Here is a 24,779-nt window from a genome sequence, read left to right as displayed (position 1 = left end):
CCCATATCCCCATATCCCCATGTCCCCATGTCCCCATGTCCCCATATTACCCTGTTCCCCATGTCCCCATATCCCCCTGTCCCCATATCCCCCTGTCCCCATGTCCCCATATCCCCATATCCCCATGTCCCCATATCCCCCTGTCCCCATGTCCCCATATCCCCATATCCCCAAGTCCCCATATCCCCATATCCCCATGTCCCCATGTCCCCATATCCCCATATCCCCATATCCCCCTGTCCCCATATCCCCCTGTCCCCATATCCCCATATCCCCATGTCCCCATATCCCCATATCCCCATATCCGCATATCCCCATATCCCCCTGTCCCCATGTCCCCATATCCCCATATCCCCCGTCCCCATGTCCCCATATCCCCATGTCCCCATATCCCCATATCCCCACGTCCCCATATCCCCACGTCCCCATATCCCCATGTCCCCATGTCCCCATGTCCCCATATCCCTATATCCCCATATCCCCATATCCCCCTGTCCCCATATCCCCATGTCCCCATATCCCCATGTCCCCATATCCCTATATCCCCATATCCCCATATCCCCCTGTCCCCATATCCCCATGTCCCCATATCCCCATATCCCCATGTCCCCCTGTCCCCATGTCCCCATGTCCCCATATCCCCATGTCCCCATATCCCCATATCCCCATGTCCCCATATCCCCATATCCCCATATCCCCATATCCCCATGTCCCCATGTCCCCATGTCCCCATATTACCCTGTTCCCCATGTCCCCATATCCCCATGTCCCCATATCCCCCTGTCCCCATATCGCCGTGTCCCTATATCCCCATGCCCCTATGTCCCCATATCCCCATATCCCCAATCCCCCGTCCCCATGTCCCCATATCCCCATGTCCCCATATCCCCATATCCCCATATCCCCATGTCCCCATATCCCCATATCCCCATATCCCCACATTCCCATATCCCCATATCCCCCTGTCCCCATGTCCCCATATCCCCCGTCCCCATGTCCCCATATCCCCATGTCCCCATATCCCCATATCCCCACGTCCCCATATCCCCATATCCCCATGTCCCCATATCCCCATGTCCCCATATCCCCATGTCCCCATATCCCCATATCCCCATATCCCCCTGTCCCCATGTCCCCATATCCCCCGTCCCCATGTCCCCATATCCCCATGTCCCCATATCCCCATATCCCCACTTCCCCATATCCCCATGTCCCCATATCCCCACGTCCCCATATCCCCATGTCCCCATATCCCCATATCCCCATGTTCCCATATCCCCATGTCCCCATATCCCCATATCCCCATATCCCCATATCCCCATATCCCCATATCCCCATGTCCCCATATCCCCATATCCCCATGTCCCCATATCCCCATGTCCCCATATCCCCATATCCCCATATCCCCCTGTCCCCATGTCCCCATATCCCCCGTCCCCATGTCCCCATATCCCCATGTCCCCATATCCCCATATCCCCACTTCCCCATATCCCCATGTCCCCATATCCCCACGTCCCCATATCCCCATGTCCCCATATCCCCATATCCCCATGTTCCCATATCCCCATGTCCCCATATCCCTATATCCCCATATCCCCATATCCCCCTGTCCCCATATCCCCGTGTCCCCATATCCCCATATCCCCATATCCCCATATCCCCATGTCCCCCTGTCCCCATATCCCCATATCCCCATATCCCCATGTCCCCCTGTCCCCATATCCCCATGTCCCCATATCCCCATGTCCCCGTGTCCCCATATCCCCATGTCCCCATATCCCCATATCCCCACGTCCCCATATCCCCATGTCCCCATATCCCTATATCCCCATATCCCCATATCCCCCTGTCCCCATATCCCCGTGTCCCCATATCCCCATATCCCCATGTCGCCCTGTCCCCATGTCCCCATGTCCCCATATCCCCATGTCCCCATATCCCCATATCCCCATGTCCCCATATCCCCATGTCCCCATGTCCCCATATCCCCATGTCCCCATATCCCCATATCCCCATATCCCCCTGTCCCCATGTCCCCATATCCCCCTGTCCCCATGTCCCCATATCCCCACGTCCCCATATCCCCATATCCCCATGTCCCCATATCCCCATGTCCCCATGTCCCCATGTCCCCATGTCCCCCTGTCCCCATGTCCCCATATCCCCATATCCCCATGTCCCCATATCCCCACGTCCCCATGTCCCCATGTCCCCATGTCCCCCTGTCCCCATATCCCCATATCCCCATGTCCCCATATCCCCATGTCCCCATGTCCCCATGTCCCCATGTCCCCCTGTCCCCATATCCCCATATCCCCATATCCCCATGTCCCCATATCCCCATGTCCCCATGTCCCCATGTCCCCATATTACCCTGTTCCCCTGTCCCCATATCCCCATGTCCCCGTGTCCCCATATCCCCATATCCCCGTGTCCCCATATCCCCATATCCCCATGTCCCCATATCCCCATGTCCCCATGTCCCCATGTCCCCATATTACCCTGTTCCCCTGTCCCCATATCCCCATGTCCCCGTGTCCCCATATCCCCATATCCCCGTGTCCCCATATCCCCATATCCCCATATCCCCATATCCCCATATCCCCATATCCCCATATCCCCATATCCCCGTGTCCCCATATCCCCATATCCCCATGTCCCCATATCCCCATGTCCCCATATCCCCATGTCCCCGTGTCCCCATATCCCCATATCCCCGTGTCCCCGTGTCCCCATGTCCCAATGTCCTCATAACCCCATTTCCCCCCACCCCCCACCCTCTATCCCTGTCCCCACCCACGCCCCCATCACAGGGTCCCCACGTTTATGGGGTGGCTCCTGCAGCTCTGGGTGCCTGCAGCAGTGGGGCCACACCAGTCACTGGGGCTGCACTGGCTGTTACTGGGGCTGTGCTGGTGAACGGGGCCACACCGGTCACTGGGGCCACACTGGTTACTGGGGCTGTACCAGTCACTGGGGCCGTACCAGTTACTGGGGCTGTACCACTCAATGGACCCACACTGGTTACTGACTGGGGCTGTACCAGTCACTGGGGCCGTACCAGTTACTGGGACCATGGCAGCCACTGGACCCATGGTTACTGGGGCCATCTCAGCTTACTGGGGCTATGGCAGTGACTGGGGCCATAGGGGTTACTGGAACTGTACCAGTTACTTTGGCTGTACCAGATACTGGGGCTGTACCAGCTTACTGGGACTGTACTGGTTACTGGGGACATACCAGTTACCAGAGCCATACCAGTCACTGGGGCCATACCAGTTCCCCATGACTGCACCAGTTCACCATCACCGTGCCATTTCCCTGGTGCTGTGTGGCCCCAGTGACCCCCAGTGACCCCCAGCGACCCCCAGTGTCCCCCAGTGACCCCCAGTGACCCCCAGCGACCCCCAGTGTCCCCCAGTAACCCTCAGTGACCCCCAGCGACACCCAGTGTCCCCCAGTGACCCCCAGCGACCCCCAGTGTCCCCCAGTAACCCTCAGTGACCCCCAGCGACCCTCAGCCCGGCCCCTTCCCACGCTGTGCCCCCACCCGGTGCCGTCCCCGTGCCGGTGCCAGGACCGGGTGACGCCGGGCGCCGGATGGGGCCACGAGGCCGGAGGGTGCCGGGGCGGTGACAGCGGCGCCTTGTCCCCGCGCATCCGTGCCAGGAGCCCCGCCGAGGGCACGGGGATGGGGACGGGGACACCTGCGGCCACCACATGCCCCGGGGGTGCTGCACCCCAGCCCTGCACCGCCACCACCCCCCCGGCCCCGCTGCCCCCTGCAACCGGAGCCGGGCGCGCGCCCCCCCCGGCCCCCGGCCCCAGAACCCAGGGGAACAAAGGGGCTTTGAGCGCCCGCCATAAAGGGCCCTTGTTGGGCCGTGCGGGGGGGGGTGTGGGGCAGGATGGGGCCCCCGGCAGCACCTGGGCAGGGGGGGCCTGGTCGGGGGGAGCCGGGGTCCCCAGCGCCCCCAGCCCCAGGACAGGGATGCTGGGGGTCCCCAAGTGGTGCTGGGTTCCCCGCTGGGGCTTCATGGTTTTGGGGTCCCCAAGTGGTGCTGGGGGTGCCGGTCATGGTTCTGGGGTTTTGGGGTCCCCAAAGAGGTGCTGGGAGTCCCAGCGGTGCTTCGGGGTTTTGGGGTCCCCAGGGTGGTGCTTGGGGTCCTGGTCATGGTTTTGGAGTTTTGGGGTCCTCAAAGTGGTGCTGGGAGTCCCAGTGGTGGTTCAGGGGTGTTGGGGTTCCTAGGTGGTGCTGGGGGCCCTGGTCATGGTTTTGGAGTTTTGGGGTCCTCAAAGTGACGCTGGGAGTCCCAGCAGTGGTTCAGGGTTTTGGGGACCCCCAAAGTGCTGCTGGGGGTCCTGGCCGTGGTGTTGGGGTCCCCAAAGCGGTGCTGGGGGTTCTGGTCATGCCTCTGGGTTTTGGGGTCTCCAAAGTGATGCTGGGGGTGTCAGCCATGGCGCTTGGGTTTTGGGGTCCCCGAGGAGGTTCTGGGGGTCCTGGTCCTGGTTCTGGGGTTTTTGGGGTCCCCAAGGAGGTGCCGGGTTCCCAGTCACGGTTTTGGGGTCCGGGCTGTCTCAGCCCCCCCGGTGCCGGTGGCGGAGCCGCAGTGCCGAGCCGAGCCGTGCCGAGCCGTGCCGCACCGAGCCGCACCGAGCCGAGCCGTGCCGAGCCGTGCCGCACCGAGCCGCACCGTGCCGAGCCGTGCCGAGCCGTGCCGAGCCGTGCCGAGCCGTGCCGAGCCGTGCGGGATTGGCTGGCCCGCGGCCACCTGGCTCCTCCCCAGCCCCCTGCGGCTATAACGGGCCGGGCGGCGCCGGTCCCGGTCCCGCAGCGCCGCGCCCCGAGCCGCAGGCATGGCCCAGCCCCGAGGGTGAGCGGGGGGCGCCGGGGGGGGGGGGGCCGCGGCCGGCACGGCGGGGCTGGGGGCATCGCTATGGGACTGGGGGCAGCGCTGTTTTGGGTCTGGGGCATTGCTATGGGGTTGGGGGCAGTGCTCTGGGTCTGGGGGCATCGCTGGGAGCATCGCTATGGGTCTGGGGGCATCGCTATGAGGTCTGGGGGCGGTGCTGTTTTATGTCAGCGGCATCACTATAGGGTCTGGAGGCAGTGCTATGGGGACTGGGAGCATTGCTGGGGGGCCCGGGGGCAGTGCTATAGGGTCTGGGGACAGTGCTATGGGGTCTGGGGGCAATGTTGGGGGCAGTGCTATGGGGACTGGGGGCAGCGCTATGGGGACTGGGAGCATTGCTGCAGCACTGGGGGGACTGGGGGCAGCACTATGGGGTCAGGGGACATCACTGAGGGGTCTGGGAGCATTGCTGGGAGCATTGCTACAGGGTCTGGGGACATCTCTATGGGGTCTGGAGGCAGTGCTATGGGGTCTTGGGGCATTATTATGGGACTGGGAGCATTGCTGGGGGGACTGTGAGCATCGCTATGGGACTTGGGGCAGCACTCTGGGGCCTGGGGGCATTGCTGGGGGGCCTGGGGGCAGTGCTATGGGGTCTAAGGGCAGCAGTGGGGGCAGTGCTATAGGGCCTGGGGACAGTGCTATGGGGACTGGGAGCATTGCTGCAGCACTGGGGGGACTGGGGGGCATCTCTGTGGGACTGGGGACAGTGCTATGGGGTCTGGGGGCATTGCTATGGGATCCGGGGGCAGAACCAGGGGGCTCTGGGGGCAGCGCTAGGGGGTTTGGGGGCAGTGCTGTGGGATCTGGGTGCGGCACCATGGGGTCCAGGGGCAGAACTGGGGTTCTGGGAGCATCTCTATGGGGTCTGGGTGCACCGCTACGGGTCTGGGGGCATCGCTGCTGGCCTTGACAGGTCTCTGCAGAGCACCAGCCCTGCTGCCCCCCCCCCCGTGCCCCATTGCCAGGCTCCCCCGGCTGGTTTTGGGGTGCCCCCTGCGTTACAGGGTCGGCACCAGCCCTGGGATGGGGACTGCAGCCCCTGCTGTGCCCTGGGGTCTGTGCGGCCCCATCCTGGGACCCCCAGTCACTGGGGTAGGGGTGTGGGGGTGCTGGGGGGCTGCGGGGGCTTTGGGGGGCATCCCCAACCCGTCCCGGCTCCACAGGGCCCCGGCGCTGGCTGCGGCCGCCGTCCTCCTGCTCCTGGCCACCGCCACAGCCGATGGTAAGGGGCTGGGGGCGCGGGGGGTGCTGGGGACAGGGGGCGCCCGGCCCACCGGCAGCCCCGATGGGCAGGGGGTGGGGCGGGGTGGGGGCGGTGTTTGCCCCCGGGGGGGTCCCAGGGCAGCGCAGCCCAGCCGGGGTCTGCCCCGCTGTGTCCCCGCAGAGCCCGCGAGCCCCCTGGACGTGGCCCTGTCTGCGGAAGGGCAGACATCAGGTAGGGCCGGGCCGCCCCTGCCGTGCCTCAGTTTCCCTCCTGGTAAAAAAAAAAGGGGGGGGGGGCAGGGTCTGGTGCTGACATCCCCCCCCCCGCCCGTCTCTTGCAGAGCCCGTCAGCCCCGCCAAGCTGGAGGCCTCCGGAGAGAGTGAGGGACCCGCGAGGGGCGGCGGGGGGGGGACACACGCGGGGGTCCGTGCCCCCAGCCCCCCCCTGACGCCCCTCTCCTCCCCGCAGGCGACCTCACCACCTCCGCCCAGCGCCTGGGACAAGGTCGGGGTGGGGGGCACGGGGCGGGGGGCACGGGGGCCGCGGTGCCGGCACGGTGCCGACGGCGCTCGCCTCTCGCGCAGGCCTGACCGCCGTCAGCTTCGAGGGCACCGGGGGGGCGCAGGCGGACGTGGTGGCGCGGGAGGCCCTGGGCAGCGACTCGTCCTCCTCCAGCCTCGACGCCCTCAACAGCGGCTCCTTCAGCGCGGACGCCCTCGCCGGGGAGGCCCGGGGCGGTGGGTGACGGGGGTGCCGAGGGGACCCCCCCCGGACCTCGAGCCGGCGCTGACCCCGGTGCTCTCTGCCCTCCCGCAGCTCCCATCGCAGACCTCCCGGCCCAGTCCAACGAGTCGGAGGAGGGTGAGGCCGCGTCCTCGCTGCAGGGTCCCCGGCCCGCGGAGCGTCCCCCTGCTCCCCGCTAGCACCTGAGCGTCCTGGGGGGGCAGGGGGAGGAGGGAGGGGAAGGGGAAGGAGAGTGGGAAGGGGAAGGGAAAGAAAATGGGGAAGGGAAAAGGGAAGGAGAAGGGGAAAGGGAAAGGGCAGTGGGAAGGGGAAAGGAGAAAGGGAAAGAGAAGGGGAAGGGGAAAGGAAAAGGGGAAGGGCGAAGGCAGTGGGAAGGGGAAAAAGGGAAAAGGAATGAAAAATGGGGAAGGGGAGTGGGAAGGGGAAGGGACTGTCCCTGTCCCCTGCAAGCTGGGGCAGTCCCCAGGCGCCCCGTGAGCCAGGGGTGCCCCTGTTATCCAGGGGTGCCCCATTAAGCTGGGGGGGGGGGCATGAGCTGAGGACACCCCCACAAAGGGGAGAGGTAGCGAGGCCACCCCACTGCCTGGGGTAGGCGCACCGCAGCCGGGGGGGGGCTGTGCCGGTGCCTGCCCCCAGCCCCAGCGCCTGCCCCTGCCCGCAGGAATGGACCGCGACGTGGACTCGGAGGAGGCCCTGGCCTCCCAAGGTGACTCGGGGCTGGGGGGCGCTGGGGGTGCTGCCCGCCGGTGGCACGGGGGCTGACGCAGCCGCTGCCTCCCCAGGGGTCTGAGAAGGCCGAGCCTCGATGGAGCTGCCTCCTGGGACGCCGTCCTCTGCTGCGCTTCCCCAGCACCTCCCTCCGCGCCCCCCAGGCCTCGCTGCAGCCCCCTCCCCAGCCCCCCGGCCCGCCCCGCTCCCTGCAGGACCCCGGTGCCGCCGGGCACTTGCTGGGGGCACGGAGCTGGGCCGGGGGTGCCCAGGGAGCGGGGTGGGCGGCGGGGCAGGGGCCGTGGAGGCGGCCGGACCTCTCCACGCGCCCTGGGGGGGGCAGCGCCCGTGCCTCCTCCTCTCATGTGCTGTGCTCCTCTGCCAATAAAGGTCCCTGCAGCAGCCTCCGAGCCCTTCTGACGGTGCCTTCAATGCCCCATCCCCGTCAGCCCCCGCCGATGCTCGCCCCCAGCCCTGCCCCACGCCACCTCTGGATGCCGAAAGTTGATGTGGGTTCAGAGCACGGTTTGGGGGGGAATTTGGGAAAACAGACAAAGAAGTGAATCCATGCGGGGCAATTCAGTACCTCGGTCTCACCTCTGGCAGGGGCCCCGGGCTGCCGTTAGCAGGAGGTGATGCAGCGCAGTGGGGAGCTGCCACTGCGGGTTTTCCTTCCCCTCGCCCTGGGCAGCTGCCACTGGCCAGACCCGGCTGCACCGGGGCCACCCCACGGCACGGAGCGCCCACGGTGCCCCCTGCACCGCCACCCTACCTGGCTCTGCTGCCAGTCCCGGTTCTTTTGGGTGCTGGGAGCAGTTTGCTCCTCCCCAGCTCCCACACCCCAAAAACCCTTTTGCACCCTGGGTCCATCCACGCTGATTTTCTACGACCATCGTGCAGTGCTCACAGCGCCGGGGCTCGGCGTGGACGTGGCAGGGACCCTGACATCGATGCGGGCCCTGGGGGTGGCCAGACGGAGGTGGGCGAGGGGCACCCCAGGCAGTTGGTGCTTCCCACTGGGGTCCGCTCCCATCACCAGGACTGATGGGATTCACCGGGGGGGCTGTGCACCCCTGGGACCCTCACCACCGGTGCCCCTGACCCCAGCGGCGCACCGCAGCCCCTCTGCGTGCCCCCCCCGCTGCGCTCGGCAGATCCGGCTGCGGCGGGTGCGAGGGGATGCGGGCGTCTCCCGGGGTGGGTGATGAATGGTGGGGGGAAGTTCCCCGCGGCGGTGCTCAGCCCCGCTGGACATCGGCCTCATTAGCCGGGATGAGATCATGGATCCGGCCGCCCGCGTCACGCACGATTACTTCGATCATTACGGCCCGCCCGGAGCGGGGGGCTCCCGCAACCCTCGGGCCCCTGGGGTGCCCCCGGCCAGCCCCTGCTCCGCACAATGGCAGCGGCTCTGGCACAGCCCCGTCCTGGGGAGGGCAGGGCTGGGGGCAGAGCGCGGCGGCACCGCTGGGACCTGCCAGAAGCGGCTGAGCCCCAGCAGCACCCGGAGCCGGTGCTCAGCACCCCCAGCCCCTGTGGTGCTGGGGCCTTGGCCGAGCTCCGTGGGCCAGTGGGTGCCGGTGGCTCCGTGGGGCCGTGGGCTCAGCCGTGCCCCACACAAGCACCGCTGCTCTCCACCATCCACTCGCTGACCCCAGCAATGCAAACCCTGCGCCAGGCGCGGCTGCCCACACCGGGCTGCGTGGAAGGGCCCCAGCAGGGGCACAAAATTGGTTGAAAAAAACCAAACCTGCCAAGCGCCGCGCAGGGCACTGCACACTGCAGCCTCTCACCAGCCCCGAGCCCGCCCGTGTGCCCTGATGAGCTGTGGCGCTGAGCCCCCCCCGCTCCCCACCACGTCTGGAAATGACCGCGGCCTTGTCAGCGCGACCACGGGTGAGGACGCCGCGCGGCGCCAGCTGAGCCCTGGTCCTGCAGGGTGCACCGCCGCGTGGAGCGGTCACCCGGATGGCTTTGAGTTCATTAGGCCCTTGGCGAGTTCATGGCACTGGAGACCAAGGAATAACGTGAGTTTGTGGAACGTACACACATGGACCTCGTCGTGAACCCGAGATCCTCTCCTTGTCACCTAACTCCCGCTTCCTGGCACACCGCCTGCTTCGGAAGGTGAACGCGGCTTTGGCAGAGCCGAGTTTGTGGCAGTGACAAGTTTGGATGCGTGGGGGTGGACAGCCCCGGGGACAACAACCGGCAACGCTCTGAACGCTCTGCATCAAAGGTGAAGACTTTTTTTTGTTGCTCTCATAAAAACGAGACCTCCTCAAAGGCGTGCACGGCGCCCCGCACTCCTCCGGCACACTGGCGCGGGCCCCGCGGCCTCATCCTCTGCGGGCACAGCTACAGAAACGTCCTGGAAAACTCAGCGCAGGCTCAGCGGGATTCAGGCAAGAAGCCACAGCGCGGAGGTTGAACACAGGCACATGCACTCAGCCCTCTGCCGCCGCGGGAGAGGGGCGGTGACACCGGCGGCACCGGGCACTGGGATCTCCCAGCACAGCTCGGCACCTCCGGGCCGTGGAGGGGAACTGCGGGGCCTTCATCCCAGCTCCTCCCCAAAGAGAGGACAAAAACGAAGCTTCCGACCATAGAAAAGCCACCAGGTGACAGACCATTTGTTTTATATATATTTGTATGTATATATATAGAGAGATATTTATATATATATAGATAGAAGTGGGTTCTTCTTCTCTCATGTAAAAATTCAAAATACAGTTTTTACTATTAACAATCTGAAGTGTAAATGTACAAATTTTTACTGCTAAGCAAAAGGAAAACAAAACCAAAGAAACAAACAAAAAGAAACACACAGAGCAAGAGGAAATAAAAAGAGAAAGTAAAGCCGGGCCCGGGGGAGCCCGGGGCGCCCGGGCTGCGCGCGCGCACGGAGACCCTCGGGGACCAGACCGCGAGGCAGAGACCACAAAGGGATCCAACCCACCGGCGCCAGATTGGCAAACTTTTATTTCTCTTTAAAAACCATCGCATCCGCCTCTCCGGGGCGAGGAGGGAAGGGGACGGGGGTGGAGGAGGAATTCCCTGCCCCTGAGAAGCGACCCCATCCGCACGCCCGGCGAGCGCCGCGCTCCGGGGCGAGGGGCGCCCGCGGCCGTGCCCCCGCGGCTGCCGGACCGTCGGTGCCCGGCGCGGGGCTCGGCCGCCGCCCGCGGTCGCCCGGCGGCTGCTGCCGGGGCCGCCCGGCTCTCCCGCTCGCTCGGCGCCGCGCGGGCCGGGCACGGCCACGCCGCCGGGGTCTCTTGCACCGCTCGGCCCCCAACGACTGCCGAACTGGAGGAGCGCTGGGTGGCTAGAATCTAAAGCAGGTTTCAAAACACCTCATTAAGCACACACACAAATGAAATCCTCACAGTGCCGGGGGAAGCAAACATGAACCAGAGGGTGCTGAGAGCTGTCAATGTCTGTGCAAAGCAAGGAGGCTGGCGGCTGGATTTCCCTTTCGTGCGCATCCTTTCTCTTCCTCTCTTTCGCCCTGCCCTCAGCCTTAGGATACCGCAGGGTCCTTGGGTTTGGACTGCTCAGTCCCTGACAAGAGCGAGATGGTGGGGTCCTCCGCGTACTCGTCTCCGTCGGTGAAGTACGGCCCTTCTCCCAGCTCAAAGAATATCGGCAGGTCCCCGCTCCCCACGTCAACGGCGCTCGAGTCCACCAGGAAGAGGGGCTGGGCCGTGTAGTGCACCAGCTGCTTTCCTGCAAAGAGAGTGCGCGCTAGGCGGGGAGCTCCGCGGGGAGCCGGGGCGCTGCGGGGAGCAGGCACTACGAGGCTGCGCCCTCCGAACTCCGATGTCATCGAGCAAGAAAGTGCGTGACGAAGCAGCAGAGCCCTCGTTGCCACTGCCAGGGCTCAGGCAAGGGCTTCTGGCGGAGCAGCGAGGAGCAGAACCAGCCCTCAGCGGGGCTTCGCTCCCAGCCTGTGCCCTGGGACTCGCTCACCCCGGCTCCAGGTGACCGGGGGCTTCCCTGTGCCCCCAGACCCCGGGAGCAGCTGCGGCACGCCCCGGCTGGGCACTGAGGTGTGTGAGCCCGCAGCCGGGTGCTGGGGTTGCTGCCACGAGTGGGGGGCAGCACGGTGACAGCCCGCGCCACACGGACAGAAGTCCCCGGAGGGCTGAGGCTGCAGGGACTTCGTGCCCTCTGCTCCCAGTTCTGCCTGAGCAGGGACACCGGCAGCCGGCTGCCCAGGACCGTGTCCCGCTGGGCTCTGAGCATCTCCAGGGGGAACTCCCCAGCCTCTCTGGGCAGCCTGTGCCGGAGCTCAGCCACCCTCACAGCAAAAACGCACTTTGTTGTGTTTAGATGGAATCTCACGGGTTTTAACTCGTGCCCATGGCCTCTTGTTCTGTCCCTGGGCACTGCTGGGAAGAGCCTGGCTCCCCCTCCCTCACTCCCTCCCGCCAGGACTTACATCGCTAGCATCCCCCTCCACCAAGGCCTTCTTCTTCCCACTCCAAGCACTCCCACCTCTCAGCCAAACATGCTTTTGGGAGCAGAAATGGTTTTGCCACAGCCCCAGGTCTCGTGAGTGAGTCACTAAGTGCCAAAACGAGCACCTCGTACCTGTGTCTGCTGTGCTGGCCTCTGTCTCAGTGGGTTTCTGCTGCTCCTGGGACGAAAGGAGGTCCTGAATCTGCACGAGAGAAGTGGGGCGGGTGAGCACACGGCACGGGCCAGACGCGCGTGAGTCCACGCCAACAGCGAGCGCAGTGCTCTCTGCGTGCCTCCGCTAGCACAACTGCGCGAGGAAAGCAGCGGTTTACGGGCTCAAAGCCCCACTGAGTCAGGCAGCCGTGCCCGGAGGCTCACGAACACCCACGGCTCAGGAGGTCCCCAGCAGCCCCGCGCAGGACGCAGCCGGTGCACGCACCCCGGTTCCCAGGTGCCGGGCACGGCCCGGCTCTCGGAGCCCTCTGCCACCCGCAGAGGTCTTGGTCCGCAGTGCCCGCTGTGCCCCCGGCGTGAAGCCAGGGAGAGCCTTCGGGGCCCGTCTGTGACGAGCCCTTTCAGGGAAGGACGCGCTGCTACCAGAGCGCACCGGGGCTGCAGGTCCCGGCAAGCTGCGAGTGGCCCAGGCTGCGGCTGAGCTCACGTCCCTGCTCCGCGGCCTGGTCCCACGGGCACCCCTGGGCTGGGACGGCCGAGGAGGGAGCGCTGGAGGCACGAAAGGGCTGGGAAGGAGCGAAGCCGCCTGCCCTGTACAAATCCCCAGCGCCAGGAGCTGAACAGGCTGCGACCCGTGCCTGCGCTCCTGCACCGGCACTCCCGTACCTCACCGCCCTGCGGCTACCACACGCAGAAGTCGCCTGCGCAGGTGTTTAAACGAGTACCGAGCACGTTCCGTCACCACCCGGCCGCCGGCAGCAAGCGGGAGCAGCGCGCCTGTGAACACGGGGCCTTGACAGCGCCGTGCCTGCAGCCCACGAGGCCCAGAGCTCCCCTGTGCTGGCACGGGGCCGCGCGGTGCGGCGGCTGGCGGAGGGCACGGCCGGCAGAGCGCCCCGCAGCGCCACACGGAACAGACGGATCACCTCGGTGAGCCCGATCCCTCGTGGGCCCCGCTCAGCCCCTGCGCTGCCCTCGCTGCCCAGCTGGAGCCGAGCCCGCTGCTGGCTGCACCTCGCAGCCGCGGCAGCAGCAGGGAGCTGGGCTGAGCGCCGCGGGGTGGGCGCCGGGACCTCGCCGCCCTGCGCCTGCGTGCTCCCCCCTCACCCTTTTCCCTGCACACAGCCGAAGAACTTGGCTGCCCACCGGGCGTCTGCGTCACCGCGCTGGGAAGCGAAAAGGTGCAGAAATGTCCGGAGAGACAGGCCAGAGACGCCACAGAGTTATTTGCTGCTGAGCCCTTTCCCGTACGTCACCAAACGTTCCGGGAGCGTGGCACTGCAGGGAACGGTGCATCCCCCGGGAGGCTTTGCCGCAGGAAAGCCGCAGGGCGACAGAGGCATGCCGTGGGCAAGGACGTCAGGGAGGTGCTGCCCGTGCTCCCCTGTCCCACGCCACTGACACCGACACCTTCATGCCCAGGAGCACACCTGCAGCCACCTGTGGGCCCAGCAGGCCCCCAGAACAGAGGCTGGATTTTGGCTTTCCTGTTTTGCAAAATCCTTCAAGATGTTTCCCCTTCTACTCTCGGGAAAAAAAATTATAATAAAAAAAATGGTCCTTTTTCAGGTTAGTAAAAAAGAAGCAGGGAAGAGGAGAAGGGGCAAGAGCCTCGTGCTCCCGGCACCACCTGCACAAGGAGAGCCCTCCCTGTGCTCCCGGCAGCACCCGAGCTCCAGTTCAGCTCGGGTTCCCTCCGTTTGCTCAGGGAGCTGCTCCACGTCGTGGCAGTGCCCAGCCGCGTCCCAGCCCACAGGCACACGCGTGGCCGGCAGCACCGCGGCTGCTCTTGCACAGAGCCTGCACTCGTGCCCTGCACGGCGCTCGGTGCTGACGATACCCGAGCAGATAGAATAAATAACGCAGCACGTGACGGGGCTTGCCTAGAGGAAACCTCACGACGCTCTCGGGAAGGCAGCAGAAGGGCTTATGGAAACCACATGCGGCTCTACAGGCTTCAGCGCACTTCCACGTTCAGGGGGCAGAGCTCACAGGAGAGACGGCCGTCTCAGCACCTAATTAACCGAGCGTGAGTGATGAAGTAGCCCCGCGCGCTGTACGAGCTGCTCAGAGCTGGCCGCGGCGCTAATTGAATGATTTCCCCCCGGAGGCCCCGAGCCCTGCACAGGGCTCCGCGCTCCCCCTCCCCGCCTCCCTCCTGCAGGCTGGGGATGGCCCAGACGCCTGGAGCTGTCCGAGCCCCCTGGAGCTGCCAGAGCCCCCTGGAGGCTTACAGAGCCCCCTTGGAGCTTTCAGAGCCCCCCTGGAGCTGTCAGAGCCCCCTGGAGCTGTCCGAGCCCCCCTGGAGCTGTCAGAGCCCCCTGGAGGCTGACAGAGCCCCCTGGAGCTGTCAGAGCCCCCCTGGAGCTGTCCGAGCCCCCCTGGAGCTGTCAGAGCCCCCTGGAGGCTGACAGAGCCCCCTGGAGCTGTCAGAGCCCCCTGGAGCTGTCAGAGCCCCCCTGGAGCTGTCCGAGCCCCTCTGGAGCTGTCAGAGCCCCCTGGAGCTGTCCGAGCCCCCCTGGAGGCTGACAGAGCCCCCTGGAGCTGTCCGAGCCCCCCTAGAGGCTGACAGAGCCCCCCTGAGCTGTCAGAGCCCCCTGGAGCTGTCAGAGCCCCCCTGGAGCTGTCCAAGCCCCCCTGGAGCTGTGCGAGCCCCCCATCGCACGGAGGGGCCGCCGGCACAGCCGCACGCACCGCGCACGGGGGGAGCCCTAGGAGCTACTCACACTGGCAAGGCTGCTGTCCAGGTCGGGGAGGTTCATGTCTGTAACCGTCATGGAGGGGCTGAACAGCTGCCGGAGGAAAGAACGGTCAGGGCAGGGAAGGCAGGCGCAGCCGGGCGCGCCGGGGAAGCTCCCGGCTGAAGCCCCCGCGTCCCCCTGCCGCCGCGAGCGGTACTCACGTCCAGCAGCGCGCTCGTGTCGACGCTGAAGCCGTGTGTGGTCAGCATCGTCTGAAGGTTGTCCAGGTTGGAGTCAATGGTATCCAGATGGTCGTTGAGCTCATTCCTGTGCAGGAGAGAGGCGAGCACGGGCGGTCAGCGCTGAGGAGCCCCTCCCGGCTCTGGGCTGTGGGGCCGGGCTCTGGGTGCAGGTGCACAGCCGTGCCCTCGCCCTCCCCTGTCCCCCGGCCTCGCCCCGAGACCCCGCACGGAGAAGGCCGATGGGGAGCAACCCAGACGGCTGAGACAAAGCGGATTTCTCACGAACCCCAGGGCTCCTGCGAGCCACGCGGGCGTTGTGCGCGGGGTGCCGGTAACCACCAGCCCCGTGGGCTGGCGGGGTCCCGGTGCGGCTCTGCCTTTCCAGCAAGCAGCTTTGGACCCTTTCTTCAGCCCAAAAGCAGGGACTTCTGCCTTTGTACCCAGCTGCTGGTACGTGACAAAGGGCGGGCAACAAACCAGCCTCCCTGCTACGCCGCGCTTTGGGGCTGAAGGTTCACAGGGACCGCCGCTGGCAGAAAACACCTTCGCATCTGGACCGGCACTGGGCAAACTGGTACCTGGTCACCAGGCAGCACCGGGACGAGCACAGCCGCGTGCAGCAGACGCAGCGAGTCCCCCGCGCGTCGCAGCTCCCTTGCTGGCAATCAGCGAGCTCAGGACGAGGGCTGACAGCGCGACTCATCGCGGCTAGCAGCCACGGGAAGCCGGCGTCCTGCCGCAGCCAGGCTCCCTCTGCGGTCACCTGCAGGCCGGACGGACGCTGAAACACCAACCCCGGGGCCAGGCCACGCTCTGCGGACCCGGCCCATTCCCTCTGCCGGGCTCTGGGTGAGGCTCAGACCACAGTGGATGGCAGAGCCCAGGGAATCCTGGCAGGAACTTGGACCTCGTCCTGCGAGGTGGAGCACAGGGGACGCTCCGCTGGGCAGCGGGAAGGCCGCGCGAGCTGCGGGTGAAGCGCAGGATCCGGCCCCACGTGCTCTTCTCCTGTCCCGCGGTGCTGGTGGCTTTTACGCTCAGGCTGCTTCAGGGCCGCAGAACAGCGGGTGGCATCCCCCTCCTGGTGCTACAAGCCCACAAGGCTCCCTGAAGGCCAGGCAGGGACCCGCGGCCCTGCTGACAAGCCCCCAAATCCAGCGGCAGCGGCAGCAGCAGCGGCAGCAGCAGCAGGCTCAGCTCATTGCGCGTCGCTGGGCTCTGGCATGGCCGCAGGTCTGAGCGAGCAGCTCCTGCCTCCCCAAAAGGCTCTGGGGGTGCTCCTGTGGGGCCGGTGGTGGAGGCCCTGCACGGGCATCCCACAGCAGCACCGGGAAGGTGACGGCATCGAGACTACCTTGTCTCTGCTGCTACAGGCGCAGAGAGGCCGCAAGGTCACACCGCGGCTCGGAGCGAGCTGCCAGAGCGACAGCAGTACTCGCAGCACTCCTCGTGGGAACGGTGCCGGGCGCCGGGGCTGCAGACACGGCCCAGGAGCACAGTCACAGCCCTGCCCTGCGCCTCCCAGCCACACACGCAGGAGCTTGCAGGGATTTGTAACTCTTCTTCAGGACTAAAATCCATGAACATGCAGCAAATAAACGACTTATCCACGTCTGCGCTTCTAAATGACTTCCAAAGTCCTCGCTGCGCAGCACCCGGAATGCGTTGGCAGATTTAAGACGCTTTCAGAGATCCCACAATCAAACGCCCAGCAGCGAGGCCGACCCCAGCCGAGGCCCCACCAGAAACCACTGAGCGCAGCCTGGGACAAGCCCGTCCTCCATCCCCACGGCACGGGGCACGCACAGGGGCCAACCCAGGCCGTGCGGTGCCGCTGGGATGGGGCTGCTCCAGCAGCCCCGCGAGGCCCTTGCTGTCTGCGTCTCCTCCTGGTGAAGCGCCGCGAAGCCGGCTCGCGTGCCGCGGCCTCCCGCTGGGTGGGCCTTACAGCCCCAGCAGCAGCTGTGTGAAAGCAGCACCTTGAACCCGACGGATCCGCCTCGCGGCTCTGCCTCCGGCCCCAGCACGCTCCCTTCCCCAGCAGGGAGACGTCTCGTACCGATGCTGCCGGCGGGTGGAGGCAGCAGGAAGCACCCCCAGGGGGGAGCCGAGCTCTGCTGAGCCCTTGGTGGCCCCCGGCTCGGACCCCGAGCCCCATCCCCATCGGCCACAGGCCGCTGGCTGCAGTGGCTGCCGCCAGGCACTCATGGGCGACACCATACCCCAGCGCCCCAAAGGCAAAGCACTCGAGATGCACAGAGCTGCTTTTGTTCCCCGCGCTGCTTTTCCTTCCAAACGCTCCGATTTCTGAAAGCACGGCGACGGCGCAGCCTTGCACCGATTATCTCATTTATGCAGGAAAAAAAGCAGCCCTCTGGCCCCCGAGCTCTGCCCAGGTCATCCACCGCCTTGTGATGTGTCTGCACCTGGGAAACGGGCCCGGGGCGAGGAGAGCAGGGCCCAGGGCCCCAGCAGGCAAATAATGACCAGTGGGAAAGCTCCTGCAGGGCCCACCTCCGGCAGCCTGCGGGTAGGCAGGACACTCGCTCGGGAATGCTTTGTAGCTCAGGCCAGGTTTCGTTTCTCCTTTGAATCACTCTCCACCTTAACTGGAAGCAGCTACGGGCAATACTTCAGACGATTTCTCCGAGGCTTCTGCTCGGAGCCACCGTGGGAGGTGGGCACCAGCCTGGACGGATGCGCCCTGGCGCGGGGTGCGGCTGTTACGGACAGCCCTCCCTGGGACAGCACCTTGCTGCGCAGTCAGGCTTGCAGTGGCAAGTTTCCTCGCTCTGTCCTTATCACAAAACCAGAGAACACCTCAGAAAAGTCATTTAAGCCCTGGGCTCCCATCACCCTTCCCTGACACACTTTGATACCGAGGCGTGTGAGCTTTGTGCTGGCAGGAGAGAGCAGAGCAGCAGCGCTCAGGGCTGGGCTTTCCGTCCACCCAGCCCGGGGACAGCAGGACGACGGCGGCGCGGATTTCCCTCCCTCCCCTGCCAAGACCACCTAAAAGGATGAGAAGCAGCTCGGCCTCCGCCGCCCGCTCCATCTTCTCAGCTGCTGGGTTGGGCTGGCCAAGAAGTCTGCCGCTCGGGGCCAACTTTTAGGGCGAGCTTTCTCAGCGCTGACCCAGCACCGATGACGCCGCGGCCGTGAGGGAGGCTGCAAGGCACTGCCAGCTCCTGCCCTCCTCGGCGCTGCCCTGCCCCTTGCCCAGGGCTGCGCGCCCCGGGGATGGCAGCTATCGGGGGGACCTCCGACATCTGCAGGGCTGAGGCCAACTGAGAAACACGAACAGAAGAGGAGACCAGGCCCACAGGGCTCGCAGCCAGGCTCGTTCAGGAACGAAACGCTGCCCATGCTGGAAGGCGGGAGCAGTCCGCGGGCAGTGCCCCCGCGCTCGGAGCAGCCTGGGCTGCGCTGCCCTGCGGTCGTGCTCCTGCAGCGCTTTCGAAGCAGGCGAGCGGTGCCAGGCTGGCAGAACGGGGATTAGCAACAAAACGGGGCAGAATGGGGATCAGCAACAAAACGGGGCAGAACAGGGATTAGCAACAAAATGGGGCAGAATGGGGATCAGCAACAAAATGGGGTAGAATGGGGATTAGCAACAAAACGGGGCAGAACAGGGATTAGCAACAAAAACACGAAGCCGAACCGCCCTGCAAAAGCACGTGGGGACAGCAGGGGTCCCGTACGGCACGGCCGAGCTCAGCCAGCCGATTCTCCAGCCACTCCTGACGCAGGCCCACTCCACGACCTGGTGCGCGGCGGCACGGCTCGTGGGGCACAGCGCGGCCCCGCTGCCCCCCGGGACGGGCAGACCTCGTGCCAGCACGGGGTGCCCGTGCTGCGAGCACGCAGAGGGCTTCGGCCCCTGTAAGGCGGCGCACGCAGCTCCCCAGGTGGACGGAGGACAAGGCCTGGGCCGTGCCACCAAGCGTTTCCAGGCAAACCTCTCCTTTCACAGCCTGAGCCTCGCCGCCGTCACCTGCTGCAGTGCTGCCGGTCACGGGGAGGTAACTCAGTTCGGATGAAACTCCCTCGAACAAAGGATGCCTTGTAGATTAAATAACAGCCTGCGTGGCGCACAAAGAGGCACTGCGTGCCGTGACCTGCGGCCTCCCGGACTGCTCTTCTCCAATAATTTGAGAACAAGAGGAACACGCTTCATGTGATGAAAAGCAGGTATTGCTGAGCCGTCCTGGCAGGCTGTCAGTGCACGGGTCACGGAGCAGCGCCTGGGCACCGCGGTCACCCTGTACAGTCACCGCCGTCAGGGAACACCTCCCTTATTACCTGCATCCCAATGCAGTGAGCAAGCTCCTCGGAATTTAACCGCCGCCGCCCTGCCAGGGCGCCGTGCTGCTGCCTCACCCTGGTGCAGTGCAAGGGGCACGGGCTCGGCTGGACGCCCGCAGGACGGGCGCGTGGGGACCGTGTGCCACGGTGCGGGGCGGTGGGGTCTGGTACGCTCCCGGGGACCGATAAGCGGCGCGCCGCCCGCTCAAAAGAGCTCGCTGCCAGCGCTTCAATTAGCAAGTCATCCTCCCTTCCGCTCAGCACCGCAGCATAACGCGTGCTCAGGTCATTGCAGCTCCCCTGGGGCACCCGTGGCTTCCAGCGCTGCTCCGGCGGGTGTGGGGCTGCTCCAGAGACATCGGGAACGGGCGAGGGCACGGCACGCCGGCACTGCCGCCCTCCTGCCGATGCTGCTCCAGCGTAGCAGGAGCCGCAGCACCACCAGCCCCGAGGAAGAAAGCCACAGGCGGGGTGCTGAGGCACCGGGCCGACACCAAGCAGACGGGGGGGAGCGGCGCGGTGCTGCTGGCAGGGCGCTGGAGCAGGAGGGCACCCAGAGAGGGGGAAGCGCCAGCCCCTTCTTCTAACCAGCCCTCAGAAGCTCTCCAGGACGAAGCGTGGAGCTCGCTCTCTGCAGGAGCAAGGGGCAAATGCTTCCTGTGTCCTTTGCCTGCTTCTGCATAGTCTGCAAGAGTCCTCCATAATTCAGGAACACTCGGCAGCACTTTTATTTCATTTTTATTACCCTTTAAACGGCGAGTTTCAGCTTCTGAAACTGCGTAGTGTAACTGAGCTGTATAACAAAGCCTGTCTCTTTTTAAGGACGGTTGGTACTGGTGAGATGGATTGCAGTGCCCTCGGTGGGTCTATAAATAGGCCAAGCTATAGACAAAAACCTCCCACAAGGCCGGGAGGAAGGAGCGAGCGGGCGTTTCCTGACTCCGAGGTGTGATGCAGCAAACACGGCTCCGTGTGCGCTGCCAGCAGGCTCCAGCCCCGCGGCAAGGCAGCCCCCAGCTGCCCCTGTACCCGCTGGGTAACCCTGCAGGAAGAGGGCGTCTTCCTCACGCTTGTGCCTGCTCCCGTAGGGCCACGACACCACAGCTCTGAAAAGCGATGGCTAGCACGGAGCGGAATGAGATGAGAAGCGGACGTCGCACCACCAGCACCCTGAGTGCCTGAGCCCACAGCAGCCTTTTGGCTAAGGGAGCTCTGCTGCCTTCTAGGTCCTCGAAACTACCTGCACCTTCCCCAGGCTGCCTTCATGCGTTCGGGATGGAAGGTCTGCCCCGGCGCTCAGAGGGAAGACCTTAATTGCGGCACTCCGTCCTCCCCAGAACACCGGCTGAGTGGGAAGTGGCTGAGAGCTGAGAAGCAGCGGAGATCCCAGCGTGGTGCTGGGAGGGGTTCTGGGCAGCCCGACAAGCGCAGACGACGCCCAGCTTTTCATCCCGACCCTTGCAGTTGCCCACGCGAGCACTGCGTGGTGATAAAGATGTCAGACCGCACGCCTGACCCCTAGGACGAAGCCACCCGTCGGCCTTCAGCCCGCCGCCCCCCGAGCCCAGCCTGGCTCTGACGCAAGCTGTGAGCAGAGGCCGAGTGGGAGGACGCGTTCGCCAGGACTAGGACCGGGTGGCAAGCTGCAGGTTAGGGCAAGGCTTCCCCTGCTAACCTGCAGGCAGCGGGACGTGCAGCAGCGCGGGGCAGCGCCGCAGCGCACGCAGCCAGGGCAGCCTGCCGGAGGAACGCTGCCCGCCGCGGTTCCGAGCCTCCCCTGCGGGTAAAGCCCCCGGGGCAGAAGCTTCCAGCAGGCGGTGCGGGAAGGCGCTTGTGTCTGCGGGCTGCGAGCACAAAGCAGAAGCTTCCACGCTGGGAGGATGTGCGGGGCCCGAGACAAAACACAGCTGGTCTCACAGTGACTCATTTCTGTGCCGCGGGAGCGGAGTTTGAACGAGCCCCATATTTAGCACCGTCATTTTTATCCGTTCTTATTTTGGCACCCACGTGGCCCCTTGCAGCAGCGCCGGGTCCTTGCGCAGGGGGTGTAAGGCCCTGCAGGGGGTCCGGCGGGGGGCTGCGCTCACCGCCCCCAACACCACGGGGAGAGCAGAACGAAACATCTGCCCCGGCAGAGCCACGGGAGAGCTCCCTGGACCACATCTGCCTGCAGAGCTGCAGGCTGCTGGCGTCTGTAAAGCCCACCGGCCCGGAGCAGCGGGACAGCAGGCGAGACCTGCGTGAGGCACTTACTTGTCGAGGCAGGCAACGCTGAGGCACTTTTCCTGGGGCTGAGGCTGTGTGGTGCTGTTGCCAGCGGCAGCGGTCGTGGTGCTGGGTTCGTTCTCCTGCAGGATGGAGTCGATGAACGTGGAGGGAGACAGGGGAGTTTCGACAGCAGGAGGGTTCCCTGGGCTGGCCTCCTCTATCTTGGGGCTGCGGGAGGGACTGGGGGGCTCTTCTTTGATACGGACCACGGGGCTACTCCTAGGGGAAGGAAAGAGAGTGGGTGAGGATGTGGCACTAACGCCTTCTTGGTTCCTGAGGGTTGCTCCCACACAACAGGACAAAAATCCTCGCGCCTGCTGCTGCCTTCCTCACGTACGAAGCCTCCGCAGCCAGCTACAAAGATGAGGTTGAGAGAGCACCCAAATATTTCACCACTGCCCCAGAGCCTTCCGATGGCGGAGCGACCCCTTTGTGCCAGCCCCGCCTGGGCTCTACCCTTAACGAGGGCACCCAGACATTTTGGGATGTTCTGTTTTTATGGGAAGGGGAGGTGGCCTCCTTGGTCAGCCCTAATCCTGCAGATGGAAACCCTCTCCCACCCCAGCTCGCTGATTTGGGGTGGAAGAGGCTCAATTAGTCCTGCTGGAAAGGACAGCAGCTACAAAAGAACAGAGAAAGGGCCCATTAAGCAGACATATGGTCTATATTTAAGAGCGAGCGCTCCTGGCAGAGGGTGTTCAGGCAATAAATGGCATTTGTGGGTGATTCAGCACCTCGGGGGAAGCGCCGATGCCAGGAATAACCTATTAAAGGGGAAGCAAAAAGGAGACCACAAGGTGCTAAAGAAAGATGGGCCCAGGGAGGCTCAGATCAAGAGGCTCCGACGGGTGCTGGGAGCGGGGCTGCGGGGCGTGAGGGCTGAACAGCCGCACCGACGGACCTCAGGAGGCTTTCGCCGGTACCCAGCGACGGTGGCAGAGGCACGCGAGGCTGACTATCGGCCATGGGACCTGCGGCGCTCGCCTCCCAGGGCCTGTGAACCTGAAGCAGGTGAAGGGCACTGCTGCCAGCTGCTGGCTGCCCTCTGCCTGCTGCAGACCCTCAGCCTCTGCACCTGAGCTGCTTGGGACGGACCTGGCGTCGTTACTCCCAGTTACTTGGGCCTGCAGCTGTTTTCTGTGTCTCCTCCTCTGCGCAGCAGTCTGTAAGGGCAGGGCAAAGCCACCCCTGCTCCCGGGACGCTGGTAGTTCCACCTGACGGGGCTGACACGCCACTGACGGTCTGTTCCTTGTGGGAACAGAACTGGGACCCCTCCGGGGCGGGATCACGCTGGGCAGGGAGGCAGAGGAGCAAGCGTTGGCTGAGTACAGGATTAGAGCTGATCTAAACAAACAGAAGGCAGTCTGCTGAGCCGGCAGTGTCCCGAACCAGGCTGCGCTGGAGGGACAGGTCAGCTTTCTGTAAGCCCTGGCCAGGTCTGTAGCAGCGAGCGCAGGCACCGCAGCATGCCCTGCCCCAAGGGCCGCTCTGTTTTCTGGGGGGAACTCCCGGGGGGAGCGCAGCCTCTGCCACGAGAGGCGTGCTGCACTGATACCGCACTGCTCAGCTCACCGGCAAACACGCTCCCCACGAAGCCAACCTGAGGCTTCACGAGAGCACCAGCGTACCTTTCATCAAGGCTGCCGCTGGGAGATGCTGAAGGGCTGGACTGGGCTAGCTCCGTCACGTCGGAGATGATGGGACCAGAGTTGGCTGAAGAATCCGGGGAATAGAGGTTGGAGCCGCTATACGCTGGGGAAGAAGCCTGGAACGACAATCAGAGCATTGGCGGCGTGAAGCACGAGGCACGTAGCAGACAGCGACCCGTGGGAGCAGACGCGCCGGATCGCTCCCACCCCGACCCACCCAAGGAGGAAGGCGACGCGGGCTCCACACAAAACGTGCTGCCAACCCCAAGCGCTGCTAAAAGCACACCTCGGGCCTCTGTCCCATAAACTTCATTTTCTTGGAAACGGTAAGATTTCAAAAGTAACGATATGGGATTCTTTTTCTGGATGATTCACCACTTGGACGTGGAGAAGCTCTGCGTTTCACCTTTCCCCTCCCACTCACAACCTCCAGTCTTTTATGCTTAAACGAAAGCTGAAATTCTCAGGACCTACAGATGAACGAAATACAAGGTATAAGGGACTCAAGATTCCCCGCTGGCTGCAGAATGGTTGCATTCTGGTACCAATCTTGCTGAGAAGCACGTTATTTGGGAAGTTTAAGCGAACACGAATCCCACCTCCAACGTGGGCATCGGCCTCTGTCGTCCCGGGACACGGAGCCAGCTCCGGGTCAGCTGTGCCCAGGTGTGGCGGTGGCGGTAACACCGAGCGGCAGCTTGAGGAAACCCGGGGCCATACCCTGAGGTCCGTATTCAAACGCCCCCCTTTGACATTTGTCCGTAACACACGTGCTGTAACTCGGCCGGCACCAGCTCAGCACCGCCGCGGCGCCGGGACCGCGCTACGAGGGAGCCCCCCCAGCCAGAACAAGGCTAAGGAGTCACCAGGGGTAGCGGCACCGACTGCACGCCCGGCGCCACGAGGCGTGGGGACACTCGGCCGCCTCTGCCCACACGTGACGTTGGGCTCACCAACGTTTCTGCAGGTCTGAGGTCGCTTTCCCAGGCACAGAAGTGCCACGAGGACGTGGCTGCTGCTACACGGGCGCGCGATCCCTGCAGGCTCCACGGCAGGGACGTGGGGTTGGGTCCCACAGGTGGCACAGGACCGGGCTGCCCGCGCCCCGGCCTCGCTGCGCTCCCACGCCACGCCAACTGGTGTGGTGCAAAACCACTCCGTTATTTTCAGTTCAATCGGGGCCTGTGGCAGCGTCAGGATCCAGCGCTCGTGTTGGCAGACGGCTCCGAAAAACCGCCCAGCCCCCGAGCTGGGAGCCATGAACGCTCTGGGCTGCGAGGAGACGACCACCTGCGTTTCTCATAACGAGCACAGCCCTGCAATACCTGGAGGAGCTCCCAGAGGCTCTGCGCAAGTACTTGCCCCACGTGGGAACAGAGGCACTTCTAAGGCAGAGATCGCAGCGCTGGACGGGAGCTGGAAGGG

General features: G+C 64.9%; 2 protein-coding genes across 4 annotated transcripts in view; one reads left to right on the top strand and one right to left on the bottom strand.

Annotated features, from left to right (window-relative positions):
• The first annotated feature begins 4,603 nt into the window (after positions 1-4,603).
• LOC310895281 (uncharacterized protein) lies at positions 4,604-7,983 on the top strand. Of its 3 annotated transcripts, XM_083826373.1 has the most exons (10): positions 4,604-4,636; positions 4,745-4,875; positions 6,081-6,139; positions 6,302-6,352; positions 6,462-6,500; positions 6,590-6,625; positions 6,706-6,858; positions 6,938-6,982; positions 7,527-7,571; positions 7,648-7,983. In XM_083826373.1, exons 2-10 carry the CDS (start codon positions 4,859-4,861, stop codon positions 7,653-7,655), a joined length of 453 nt encoding a protein of 150 aa, XP_083682499.1. In that variant the 5' UTR covers positions 4,604-4,636; positions 4,745-4,858; the 3' UTR covers positions 7,656-7,983. The 3 variants fall into 3 exon arrangements, with proteins under 3 accessions (XP_083682499.1, XP_083682500.1, XP_083682501.1); XM_083826374.1 differs by lacking the exon at positions 7,527-7,571 and having other exon boundaries at positions 4,617-4,636; positions 6,938-7,006; positions 7,633-7,983; XM_083826375.1 differs by lacking the exons at positions 4,604-4,636; positions 6,302-6,352 and having other exon boundaries at positions 4,813-4,875.
• A 2,212-nt stretch (positions 7,984-10,195) lies between these two features.
• HSF1 (heat shock transcription factor 1) overlaps positions 10,196-24,779 on the bottom strand; it is a 53,435-nt gene continuing 38,851 nt past the window's right edge. Inside the window, exons 8-13 of the mRNA XM_083826372.1 lie at positions 23,334-23,470; positions 21,690-21,923; positions 15,111-15,216; positions 14,935-15,000; positions 12,167-12,236; positions 10,196-11,299 (exon numbers count right to left, since the gene is read on the bottom strand). Coding sequence (XP_083682498.1) covers positions 11,094-11,299; positions 12,167-12,236; positions 14,935-15,000; positions 15,111-15,216; positions 21,690-21,923; positions 23,334-23,470 — 819 coding nt within the window. The 3' untranslated portion in view covers positions 10,196-11,093. The remainder of the gene's footprint in view (positions 11,300-12,166; positions 12,237-14,934; positions 15,001-15,110; positions 15,217-21,689; positions 21,924-23,333; positions 23,471-24,779) is intronic.

Source organism: Anser anser (genome assembly GCF_964211835.1).
Source record: "Anser anser genome assembly, chromosome: 2".
NCBI classification, from domain to species: Eukaryota; Metazoa; Chordata; class Aves; order Anseriformes; family Anatidae; genus Anser; species Anser anser.
This window is presented reverse-complemented; position numbering and strand designations above follow the sequence as displayed.

Bases quoted from the DNA above. Each gene is read 5' to 3' on its own strand.
- LOC310895281 (XM_083826373.1), top strand. The intron at 6,353-6,461 runs GTAGGGCCGGGC...CGTCTCTTGCAG, and splicing joins TGCGGAAGGGCAGACATCAG to AGCCCGTCAGCCCCGCCAAG. The intron at 6,501-6,589 runs GTGAGGGACCCG...TCCTCCCCGCAG, and splicing joins GCTGGAGGCCTCCGGAGAGA to GCGACCTCACCACCTCCGCC.